The 12,560-nt window shown below is 54.7% G+C and overlaps 1 protein-coding gene and 1 long non-coding RNA gene across 5 annotated transcripts in view; one reads left to right on the top strand and one right to left on the bottom strand.

Moving 5' to 3' along the window:
• LOC106728720 overlaps positions 1-12,560 on the top strand; it is a 23,722-nt gene extending 11,162 nt beyond the window's left edge. Inside the window, exon 3 of one of the 2 annotated variants that reach the window (XR_004319021.1) lies at positions 12,462-12,560. This is a non-coding gene — a long non-coding RNA (uncharacterized LOC106728720). The remainder of the gene's footprint in view (positions 1-12,461) is intronic. The other variant, XR_004319020.1, reaches the window with a different exon arrangement.
• The window catches only part of FGD3 (FYVE, RhoGEF and PH domain containing 3), a 56,532-nt gene continuing 48,756 nt past the window's right edge, over positions 4,785-12,560 (bottom strand). For 2 of the 3 annotated variants that reach the window (XM_032477412.1, XM_032477413.1), the window contains exons 15-18: positions 8,114-8,236; positions 7,708-7,842; positions 5,990-6,136; positions 4,785-5,704 (exon numbers count right to left, since the gene is read on the bottom strand). In XM_032477412.1, the coding sequence (XP_032333303.1) occupies positions 5,489-5,704; positions 5,990-6,136; positions 7,708-7,842; positions 8,114-8,236 (621 nt within the window). In that variant the 3' untranslated portion in view covers positions 4,785-5,488. The remainder of the gene's footprint in view (positions 5,705-5,989; positions 6,137-7,707; positions 7,843-8,113; positions 8,237-12,560) is intronic. The other variant, XM_032477414.1, reaches the window with a different exon arrangement.

Here is a 12,560-nt window from a genome sequence, read left to right as displayed (position 1 = left end):
AGCCGGGGACAAAGCCTTCCTGGGGCTGCAAGGGCCTCCATCGGACCTTTGCACCTGTGAGCAGGGCACCAAGCCCAGAAATCCGTTGGGTCAGCAGGGCTGGGCCTGGTGGGCCTTGTGGCCAGGAGGGCAGGCAAGGCCAGCTTTCTAGGATGGAATGTGCAGAATGTGGGGTGGGCACTTGGCTGCTCCCCATGGCTGCCTTGGTCCCACCCACTTCTCTGGCCCTCGGTTTCCTCTCTCATAAACGGGGGAGCAGTGGTGGGTGTGGGAGGGTTTGTGACCAGGAAGCAGCCTGGCCTCTTGTCACAGCTGGCTGCCTTGGGACCACCTGGAGTCCCTCTGGTCTGGCATACCTAGGAACACCTGGAGCCCCTTGGGAGCACCTGGGATCCCCTGGGACCACTTGAGACAAACTGGAACCCATTGGGGATAGCTTAAGCCCCTCAGATACACCCGAAGCCCCTCAGGACCATCCGGAACCCCTCAGGACCACCTGGAGCCCCTCAGGGACCACCTGGGGCCCTCAGGACCACCTAGAACCCCCTGTGACCACCTGGAACCTCCCAGGACCACCTTGTGGGAGACCCCACAAGGAGATGGGGTGACTGAAAGGAATGGGTGGTTGAGGTCCACAACACAGCCACCCTCAGTTATCAGCTGGGCCTCCCGGAAGGATTGTTCAGACAGAGTTCATCTGCAGACACACTGTAAGTGGCTTTTGGGGAGGTGAGCCCACCTTCCTCCCTAGATGCTCAGCACCTGGACTGGCTGCTCAGAGGGACTTGGGTTCCAGAGCCCTGTCAGACCCCAGGAGGTGGGATGGCCCTTTGAGCATCTGGGGGATGAGGGCTGGAGCCCCCCAAGGCTTGGGCTCTGACGTTTAGGGTAAGCTGGGGCTTCGGGGGCCGATCCTGCCACTTCCACGTGCACGGTGTCCTGCTGTCCCCTGGGAGGGTGGTGAAGGATGGGCACCGGTGTGAGTCGGACCCACCTGGGTCCAAATGCCCCTCTGCTGATTTCCTGGGGTGTGGCAGCCCCTCTGGGTCTGAGTGTGCAGGTCTCTGCAATGGGACCAGATGTCTGAAGAGGAATTGGCTCTATGTCCGGAGACCTGGGGACCTCAGAGGAGGCAGGAGAGCACTGGGCCTTTATAGCCTTAGGTAGCCACTGCCACTCTATCAGCCTCAATTTTTGTGTCTGTTAAAGGAGGATTCCAGACCCAAAGTGCATGACAAGAACAAAGTCCCTGAGCTTCCACGAAAGCTGTTGGCAGATATTAACTGAGTACCTACTATGTGCCAGGCACTATTGTAGGTGCTTCATCCTGCCCTCGGAGCTTCAGTTCTAGATGAGGAGACAGAGGTTAAACAGAGAGAAAATACCCAAACAAAAAAGTAGAGAGACTGCGATGAGGGCTCTCTGCAGAGGTACATTGAGCAGAGTCTTGCAAAGTCCTGCAGGAAGCCCCCAGGCAGAGGGAAGAGCATGTGCAAAGGCCCCGAGGTAGGAAGGAGACTGGTGTGTTCTGAAGGCCCAGTGGCTGGAGCCTGGTGATCTGGGGTGGGGAAGAAGCAGTAGAGGGGAGAGGTGGGCAGGAGAAAATGAGGCTGGAAGTGTGGTAGGGCCAGAGGCTACAGGGTGTTGTCTGATCCCCCAGTCCTAGAAATCCGAGTAGCCAGCACCCCAGTGCCCAGCACACAGGAGGTATGCCAGCTGTGGCTGCTGCATGAAGAAATTGATGAAGAGTGAATGAGTGCCTCCCAGCTGGGTCCCTAACTCACAGTGTGACCTTGGGCAAGTGTATTTCCCTCTCTGGGCCTTGGTTTCACTACCTCTAAGATGCCCCCTGAGTTTTAATTCTTTTCAGGAAGTGGCTGGGCTGGGTGCCTGCCTGCAGCAGGTGCTTGTGTACGCTGGCTCCTTCCTCTTCCCAGGACTGTGAGGGACACGGCCAGCATCCCCCTCTGGACCTAGTGGGGATGGGTGTTCCCCAGGCTGAGCAGGCAGCAGCCCCTGGGGGCACAGGAGACCCTCAGCTCAGGCCTCTGGCTCCTGTGATGATTGGGTACTTCAGACCCTTTCCTGCCCCATCTGGCATTCTCTAGGACCCTAGAGAGCCCAGGAGCTACCTCCTGCTCAGCCCACTGCACTCCCTTCTCCCTCCATCCAGGGGATGGCCCTCCTGTCCTGCAGGGTTGGGGGCTGGACTTGAGGAGGAGGAGCAGATCTAAAAGGAAGGGTGGTGGAGAGGCTGAAAGCCAGGGTGCATCCAGCCTCCACCCTCTGAGGATGGGCAGTATAGTGTGCCCAGGCCCCGGGCTATGGGGGCAAGATGAGGGCAGCCAGAGGCGGGGTGGGAAGAAGCCAGGCCCAAGGATCACCCAGACACATGGTGTGGAGACTGGGCAGGCGGCCCATGTCTCACAGTCCTTACTGGGGCATCCAGAGGGGGTAGGCAGGCCAGATGCCCTCAGTCGGAAGGGTCCCTGGGGACAGACCTGCCTTCTGGAGCCAGGCACTGGCCACCCACCCTATGACTTAAGACTGCACAGTAATTGTTAACATTTTTCAGGATATGTCACAAGAACATCCAAGTGTCTTTCATCTCCTGAAAAGCTGGATGCTCTGGCCACGCAGGTCCATGCCTTGTGTGGAGACTGGGCAGAGGCTCCCCCATCTTACTGCTGGCCTTCGGTGTGCCCATCACAGGGGTCTGTTCTGAGACCTGCTGGGGACACTGGGCCCCGTCTCCATCTCTGCCCTGGTCGTTTTCATCGCAGCCAGCTGGATCTAGGTCCCCAAGCCTGCCCCCCGGCTCCCGCCTCCCAGAGCATCTCAAAAGGAGACCCCACAGCCAGGCCTTGTCTCCCCGAGGCTCTCTCTGCCCTTCACCGTGCACCCCTGGCTCCTCCAGGCCTCAGTGGTCCTGCCCTTGGCCCACGCACTTCCTGCAACCCCTCCTCCAGGGCGTCGGTCAGAGGTGGGGTGCCCAGGGACCTCCCTCCCGGCCATCATGCCCCTCCCCTTCCTCCCCTGTGGCCGCACGTTTTCTTCTCAATGGGAACGGAGGCTCCAAATGGAGGGATTTCCTTTCCTCTGTGTCCTCAGGGGCTAGCACTGTCCAAAACGGGCGGCAAGGACATTTTTCACGATCCTGCTGCAGCCACAGCCTGTGGGACACCTCCTGCTTTCACCCTTGCAGCTGGCCCAGGACACTCTCTGATGGACCATGAGATGGAATATGACGTCCTGGTGGACCCCGAGCTGCTAGGGGCAGGATGCCCGCCTCACCCACCTTCCCTTGTGCCGAGTGAGGGCAGGATCCTCCTGAGATGACTGTGGGAACCTGTGTGCCTGGCCCCCCCAGCTGTTGGGTAGGAGAGGAGAGGGCTCAGCTCTGCCCTGGTGCACAGGGAGCTCCCTGGGGAACCAGCCATGGGACCCTGGGCAGGAACCCACAGTGGGGACCCTGGGTGTGGATGCCAGTCTTGCCCCCTGAGACCCCAGCAGGGTGCCACCATGCCCAGCGGGTCCATTTCAGCTGCCCACTTGGTCTGGAACTGTGGGACTCTCGCGGGCATCCTTTCTGTGATTCAGTTCCCTCAGCTGTGAGTGGGAACACCCTGGGGTTGTGGTGAGACTGAAGTATTGCAGAGTTGACCCTAAGAAGGAGCCCCACTAGGCCCGACCATATGTAGTAGGTGCTCAGTCAATGCATGAGACAGAGAGGGTGGAGCAGGGGTAAGGGGCAGGACCAGCGGAAAGCAGCCAGCTGGGCCCCAAGTCCCTTCACTGCCTCTGACACACACTGTCCCTGCCCTTGGGCAGGGACAAAGGCAGGGACTTTGCTGCATTTCCTTGAGCAAAAGCACAGTTGGAAGGGCCTGGCCTCCCCTTCCCAGTGGACAGGTTGCTTGTGTCAAGCAGGGTCAGAACACCCACTGCAGGGTGGAGAGCTCTCTCAAGTGCAGGACTCGGGCCCAGGTACACAGCAGGCATGCAGCTGCAGCAGCACCCAGGCACGTGGAGGACGGTGCTGGCTCACGCATAAGCTCACCTGGGCCCCGCCCACCTCGCCTGGGCCCTGCCCACCTCACCTGGGCCCCGCCCACCTCACCTGAGCCCTGCCCACTTCAACTGGGTCTCACCTTCAATTCACCTGTGCCCTGAGTACCTCACTTGGACCCCACCCACCTCACCTGTGCCCCACCTCACCTATGCCCTGTCACTCCTCACCTGGGCCCCACCCCTGCCTCATCTGTGACTAGTCACCCATTTCTGGCTCCCACGATGGGCCTCTCAGCCCCCAGGTAGGGCCTTGAAAGTCTGCCCATAGGTGGGCAGTGACAGGCACCCCTGCAGAGTGCCTTGTGGATGTTAGAGGGATAAAGGTCTCAAGAGACTGGACATCCCTCAGTTGTTAGTGCCTAAATCCCTGTGCTGTATCCCAAGGCCCTCAGGGCTCTGGTGCAAATAGCCCTTTCTGATGGCCCAGCACTCCGTGGTCCCATATCTAAGCCTGGCTCCCCCTGCTACAGGAGCAAATGGCCCTGTCCACCTCATTAGCAGGACCAGGGATGCAGAGCCGGTCTCCAGGCATGGCACCTTGTCTGAGGCCCCGCTGTCTAATGCCACTGAGCCCTGGGGTCCCCACAGGAGGAGTGACTTGCAACTTGCAGGCCTGGGTGGGGGTCTAGGCCCCCACTACTGGCTGTGCCCCTGTCACCCTTGTTCCCCATCCAACCACCAGCAGGCCCACCATGCGGAGACTGCGCCAAAGCTGTGTCCACCTGTTGGCTGCCAGCATTTACTTATGCAGATAAGCACTGTCCACTGCCCTCCAGGGAACGCAGGCACAAATCTCAGGCCCCCACACGACACCGGTGTGGTCGCCCTGTAGTTTTCAGGAACCCACCACTTGCCCCCGTGGGCATCTGCAAATGGGGTGGTGAGCTACGGGGCAGCACAGGGCTGTGCCTAGTGGCCTGGAGACGAAAGAGGAGGGGGCCTGAGTCTGGCGGGCCAGTTACAGTTCAGCTCACATGGATGTAGACGGTATAGATGGATGAGCAACCGTCAGGAGGGGTGGCGTGACTGCTGACATCCACCAAGTGTCCCTGGACACCACCCAGGAGGCTCCTTCAGTCTTCCGGTGCCAGGTGACCCTGCCTGGCCCATTCAGACAGGGTTACTTGACAGTCACCCCACACCCCACTCTGAGTCGCAGTGCTGGGCCTGCGGACAGAGGCCTGGCTCTTCGAGGAATGTGCTGGGTGACCCTAGGCAGGTGGCTGCCCCTCTCTGGGCCTCAGTTTTCTCCTCTCTGACTTGGAGGGACCCTCCAGGGCCAAGTGCCATGTGACCTTTTGGCCCCTTAGCAGTCCAGGCTCCCTTCATGCCTGCATGTGGCCTCGACGCCACCTCTCAGGTGAGTACCGACCCTGTCGTGGTGGGTGTACAGCCAGAGATGCAGCAGAGACTCAGCTCACGGGCCCTCTGGGGCCTGGGCCGAGGGCCCACGGGCTGCTGTGCTCAGGGCCTCCAGCCACTGCTGCTGCAGCTCGGCGGACGAGGCGCTCAGGTACAAGGACTCCCGGGCCTGCTGCAGCTGCCACACGTGCCCAGCACCCGGCCTCTCCGCGGGGTCCGGCACACTCACTCTGCAGCCGGAGAGGGGGATGGCACGCAGCAGCTGGCCATCCTGCAGCAGAGGAGAGAAGGGTCAGCATCCCAGGGGAGGAGTTCTGGCATCGCAAAAACACAGCTCCCATGAGTGGGCGGCAGAGGGGTGATTCTGGGCAGTCGGGGAAACTGAGGTACTACGGTCACATAAGCCACCCTCCAAGTGGGGTTGGTCCCAGGCAGCATGGCCCAGGCCTACCTAGGCACCCTGGGCTTGAGGCTCTGAGCTGTCAGAGCAGAGTGGACCCCCCACCACCACCCCGCAACCCCACCCCAAGCATGGCCCCCGGGACAGAGGACACACCTGGCTGCCTCCCTGCAGGTGCAGCACCAGCTCCAGGGGGTCCGACTCAGGGATTGCAGCCCACACCTTGCTCCAGGCTGTGCTACCATCCGACACCTGCAGGGGGCCGCAGAGCAGGCTGGGCGGGGCGTCCTCAGAGACTGGCTTCTGGGGACACAGAGGACAAGTCAGGTGGAGTCTCACCTGCAAGCGGCACTCTTCTGGGGGAGCACCAGGGCCGAGGCTCTGGGGGGGAGACAGCAGGAGGGGGAGACAGAGTGGACAAGGGCCTGGGCCGGCCTGACCTCTCCAGGGTCACCGCAAGGCCACCTGGGGTTGGGCTGGACCCTTGAGGAAGTGAGACCACCAGCAGTGTCAGGACAGAAATAAAGATAAAATATGAAAAAATAGAACAGCAAGGAACCAGAATGTGGTTCATGATTCAGCTGTACACACACACGCACACACACACACACACTCACACACCTCTCCCTCACTGCGGATGTGTTTAGAGCAGTCATGAACACAACCCCTGCATCATCAGGAAGCCCCTCAGACACATCTGGTGAAGCTGGTCTCTGCTTGGACCTAGGACCTGGTCTCCCAGACACAGTGTTTAAAGTGCAGGGATGAGGGGGCCAAGGGCACGTGCAACGGGCTCCTCTCTCCTCTATTGAGATAATCCTACACTCGGTTCTAACATACTGATGCATTTGACCTCTAAGGTGTACAGAAACCCTAACTGAGGCTCCACCAGAGCCCTGGCCCACCTAGATGACCCTCCCAGAGACCTTTGAGGAGGGAAACTGACATTATTAATAGCCTCCTAGAAGACCCCGATGTGTAGCTGGCCATGGAGAGAATGGAAAAATGTGCTTTTTTGGAAAGGCACATTCTCTCTTTTCCAGCTTCCCTGTCACCTCATCAAAAAGGGACAGTGCCCTTGAAAGAGGATCTGGAAGGTAGCAGCCACCCTCAGGAGGATCGTAGGAGAGAAGGAGGCTGGTCCTCACTCCCCTTTGGCCCTGAATGGCTTGGCCAAAGCACGGGAGCACTCCCCTCCATGCGGCTTCCAGGCCTCCAATCAAAGTGACCATGAGTGAAGATGACACTTGTCCCCATCTGCTATGGGCTGAACTGTTTGCCCTCAAATCCATGTGCTGAAGCCCTAACCCTCCCCCGCACCATGTTTGGAGATGGGGCCTTTGAGGAGGTAATTAAGTTAAAATGAAGTCATATGTATGGGCCCCAATCCAATGTGACTGGTGTCCTTATAAGAGGTGGAGATTAGGACACAGACCCCCACCGAGGGAAGACCATGTGAGGCCACAGGGAGAATACGACCATCTACAAGCCAAGGAGAGAGGCCCCAGGAGAAACCAGCTTGCTGACACCTTGATCTCCAGCTTCCAATCTCCAGGCCTGTGAGGAAACAAGTTTCTGATGTTTGAATTGCCCAGTATGTGGTATTTGTTACATAGCAGGAGCTGACTGATACACCTCTAACTCCTAGGTGCAAATGGTTCCCAAGCCCTCGGCTGTGGTGGGCTGAGAAGCCCAATGTGCACACACGTGATATCTGGCATTCAGCTGCTGGCTGCTCTCAGCGCCCTATGGACCCCACTGAGCCCCACCATTCCGGGTTCCAGGGAAGCCGACAGCTCTGGCAGCCCAGTCTCCGCAGGCTGCTGGGACTGGGGGCTTGTGTCCGGAAGGCTCACAGGACCCAGCCCACCCACCTCTGTGCTCTGCTTGGGCTCCCCGTGCTCCTCGGAGCGGGAGGAGGCCACTGGCTGCATCAGGAAACACTCTCGGCAGACACGGCTCTGCCTGCCGTGCTCGGCTTTGAACTCGGAGCACTTCCCGCAGATGACCTGCAAGACAGAGGACATCTGTGACCCCCCCACCCCAGGGACAGAAGACTCTCCAGAAGGAGGCTGGAAGGGCCGCAGGACCAGAAGAGACATAACTGAACATGGAGGGGAAGGGCAGACACCTCGAGGCTGGCCCCCGCTGGGCTTCCAGGACCTGCCTTCTTGCCTGGAGGGGCCAGGGCCAGGGGTCTGTGTTCCTGGCAAGGAGGCTGGGAGGAGGAACTACGCACATGGAGACCCCAGCAGCCGGCCTCCTCCCATCTGGACTCACCGCCCCGCACAACTTGCAGTGGTGTTTCCTTTTGGTGATGGAGTTGAAGGTCTCACCGCAGCTCCTGCAGCCCTGCTTCTCCTTGTCACGCCTGGTCTTAGAGGACCCTCTCCTGGGCTCCAGCTGTGGGGAGGCAAACGGGTGCAGTCAGCTTCCCAGCATGTGCAGAGCGGCAGCTGCATGATCCACAGGCAACACACACGCAGGGCAAGAAAGCCTCACGTGCAGAAGGAAATTAACCAGGAGCCCCGTTGGCCGTGGCCGCCTGCCCGGCCTCGCTCCCCAGAAGCTGCCCTGCTGTCACACGGAGTGAGATTCTTTGGGGATCCCAATTATCTCAGGAATAGAATCCTTATGCCTGGAATGACTTGGCCCTACACAGAGGTCAGTGACTTAACCTGGCGTGTCTGCAAAGATAAACACCGGAAATGGAAAAGGCACTGGAGGAAACGGCCCCTGATCTGCAGAGAAGCCCAGATGCCACGGACTGGGTGTCTGCAGCCAGTGTCCGGCCAGGTGGCCCTTCCTTCCATGCTCTGTCCTTCACTGGGCCCCAGAGCATGGTGCCTGCTCCATGTTAGGCACTCAGGCATGTGCACTCACCCACCCAAACACACGTGAGAGCGCTCGCCGGGGGTGGCGGAGCAGAGTCAGGGGCTGTAGTCCCCTCTGCCTCCCACAAAGCAAGGCAGTGCTGACACCTTTCAGCAAGGCAAGAGAAATAGCACAAAGTCATAAAACATAATATGGTTTGTGTTTACAGAAGTTAAAAGATCTTTGAGACAAGTCACAAGAACACACTATTAAATATTTTTAAGTTTAAACAAGCTGTTTGGTGTAAGGTTTGGAAAAGATTTATAAGAACTACATTAAACTGCTCAGAGCAAAGAGGAATTGGGGAAAGGCAGGTAGCGGGGCAAGAGGGCTTTTCATTTTATTCTAACACTTTACATTTTTTTAAAAAAGTGTTTATTCCTTTCATAGTTAAACACATTAGCAAAAATTTTTAAAAATCTGATGCAAAGCTAAGGAACAGGTATGCAAATCATGCATGAGAGGTAGACTTCAAGGCAACATGTTAAAAGACTATTTAAAAATGTCGAGTTACACTGCTAAGAAAAGCAAGCAAGTTGCAAAGTAACGCGTAGTAGCATATAATATTTACACCAAAAAGAGGAGTGTGTGCATGGAAAAAGACTGGAGACCACCCAGATGGTCCTATCGGCTGTTTGGAGTAGAGTTACTCTTATCTGACTGTCCTATCTGGATTTTCTCAATTGTTCAACAAGAACATTTTATGAAAGAAGAAGAAAACCAATGAACAAGTATGTATCTTTTTGAATTAATTCTTATTTTGTGGTTGGCTTTATTCCTTTGATAACTATGTAGGTTTAAAAAGCTAAAGCTCTAAACGTTCTTAGAAACAATGAACAGTACATATACATAAGCTTAAAAATATATGTGCAGTAAAAAGAATGATCTATCAAGCCATGAAAGACATGAAGAAACTTCAAAGACACATTACTAAATGAAAGAAGCCAGTCTTAAAAGGCTACAAACTGTACGATTCCAACCAAATGACATTCTGGAAAAGGCAGAGCTACAGAAACAATAAAAGATCGTGGTTTCCAGGGGTTTGGGGAGAGGGAGGGAGGGAGGAATGAAGAGATGGAGCGCAAGGGATTTTTACAGCTATTAAATTATTCTGCATGATACTATAGTGGTGGCTACATGTCATGCATTTGTCAAAACCCATAGAATGTACAACATCAAGAATGAACCCTCATGTAAACCATGGATTTTGGTTGATAATCATGTGTCCATGTTGGTTCATCGATTGTACCAAACATGCCACACTGATGAGGGATGCTGAGGGTAGGGGAGTACATATGTGTGGGTGGGGAGGGCTATGTGCGAACTCTCTGTATTTTCTGCTCAATTCTGCTGTGAACCCGAAACTGCTCTAAAAAAATAAAGTCTATTAATTAAAAAAACAAAAACAAGCAAACAATAAAAGAAAGCAAACCAGCCACTTGATGACCAGCCCCACCCCAACCCCGCCTCATACCCCCATCAGGGACTGGGTCCCCCCTGCCCTGTGGACAGAGGTTTGAGAGCTGGGTGAGGTAATCTCGGGCCACAGTGCCATCAGTCGTGTCCAGGACCCCAGCTCCACCTAATGCAAGGGCTTGGGGAGTAAGCAGGAGGGGGGAGCGAGTGTGGGAGTGGGCACGGAGCATGCGGTGTGAGGCTGGGGTGGGGGCTCAGCGGGGCTGATTATGTTTCTCCATCTGATTAGGAGCAGTGACCGGTGAGGGACAGCTCCCAGGCCCCTGCTCGCCCCTTATCAGGCGTGAGACCCTACACCCGTCACTTGTCTCTAAGCCTAGTTTCCTCATTTATAAAGCGGGGTGAGGAACCTCTTCCTGGCCCCAAGCCCCATCACAGCACAAGTCCTGACCATTTTTTTGATGATTGCTCTTGCATGTTTCCATGCCCTCCGGAAATGCCCCATTGTTTGATGAGATAGCTTCCTGGCCTTGAACCACCCAGCATCCCCCCAACCCCAGCATTTCCTCTCTGGATGGGTAAGGGGCTGGAGTCCCAGCAGAAAGCAGTCAATTCACCACAAACTTAAGATTTTAAGAAATGCCACAGAGGAGTATGGGATTCCCCCGGATGGCAGTGCTTGTCCCAGCCTCCCCCCTGCACAGACGAGAAAACTGAGGCCCAGAAACACTTTGTGTTTAAAAGAGAAACACTTAAAATAAGTTTTCTGAGCAGAATAAAATGAGGTCTGAGATTTGTTTTAAAATATTTCAGAGGAAACAAGAGTGTGTGTCCGTTGGGGGAGAGAAGACAGATAAAACACGAACAGCACAAAGTTGAAGTTGCTCCAGGCTGGTGTGGGGGGCTTGCTGTCTGTTATAGCTCCTTGCCTGTGTCCAAAACTTCCATAATAAAAATTTGAACAAAATCAGCTAAAAGTATGTTGAACATAAACTCTGCAAGTTTAAGGAGAAAGATATGCACTGGTTGGGGGTGAAGAGGGCAGAAACGAGGGGCCTGTGCAATGGACGTTGTTATGGGTTGAATTGTGTCCCCCAAATTTGTAGGTTGTGGTTCTAGAACGGCACCTCAGAATGTGACTGTATTTGGAGAGAGGGCCTTTAAGTAGGTGATGAAGGTAAAATGAGGTCACTAGGGTGGGCCCTAATCCAGTGTAACTGGTGTCCATATAAGAAGAGGAGATTAGGACACAGACGCACAGAGGGAAGACACTGTGAGAACACAGCGGGGAGATGGCTATCTATATGCCAAGGAGAGATGCCTGTGAACAAAAAAGCAAAGAGTGTCACTCATCATCCAGTTGTGAAAGGGTTAAGTCGTGGAGGAGGTGCCAAGATGTTGGAGCAGAGAAACTCACAGATCCGCCCTCTCCCACAAATACACCAAGAATTACACCTACAGTGGGAGGGGAGAGCTCAGTGGTACAGCACGTGCTTGGCATGCACGGAGTCCCCAGGACCTCCGCTAAAAATAAACCCTAATTACCCACCCCCAAGCAAAATAAAATAATTAAATAATACAATAATAAATAAATTAAAAATTTGAAAAAAAAATTACATCTACAAACCCACTGAATCGCACAGAACACCTACTGAATTCTGGCAGAATGTCTCTCGCTTTGAAATACAGGGGGATTCTCACAAAATCCAATAAACGATAAGTTCATACTGTATAGCATGGGGAACTATATTCAATGTCTTGTAGTAATTTATAGTGAAAAAGAATATGAAAAGGAATATATGTATGTATATGTGTGACTGGAACATTATGCTGTACACCAGAAACTGACACACTGGAACTGACTAGACTTCAATAAATATATATATACATAAATAAATGAATAAATAATGTTGGGGAGACACTACCCCCAAAAGGGTTAGGTCGCAACCACTGCAGTGACCCACGACAGTGCACCCTGACGGGAATTCAGGATGAAAACCTAAGACGAGGTACTCTGTGCGTTGGACACACAGGCGCCTAGACAGTTAGATGTTTGTCAGAGAGAATTTCAGTGACCGCAGCTTCTTGCATTTTCCCATACATAGAAAAGCACTAAAATCATTAACTTGAGGCATCTGTTCTTTGTGATTAGCAATAATCTTTACCAAGATGTATGCTCAACTCTATGTATTTCCCAGCCCCAAAATTCACATATATACTGGCTCCTCCCCTACCTCTGGGGAGCAGAGCTGTCTCCCGGGCTGCAGTTCTCAGTAAGACCTTGAATAAAACTTTAACTCACAACTCTTACGTTGTGTGCTTTTCTTTAATCCAACAGGCCTCATGAGAAACCAGCCCTGCCAACACCTTGATCCTGGACTTCCAGCCTTCAGAACTGTGGGAGAGTAAATGTCTGTGGTACCTTGTCACAGCAGCC

Source organism: Camelus ferus, chromosome 4 (assembly GCF_009834535.1).
Source record: "Camelus ferus isolate YT-003-E chromosome 4, BCGSAC_Cfer_1.0, whole genome shotgun sequence".
Lineage (NCBI taxonomy): Eukaryota > Metazoa > Chordata > Mammalia > Artiodactyla > Camelidae > Camelus > Camelus ferus.
Note: the sequence above shows the minus strand (reverse complement) of the source record. Positions and strands in the feature narration are given on the sequence as shown.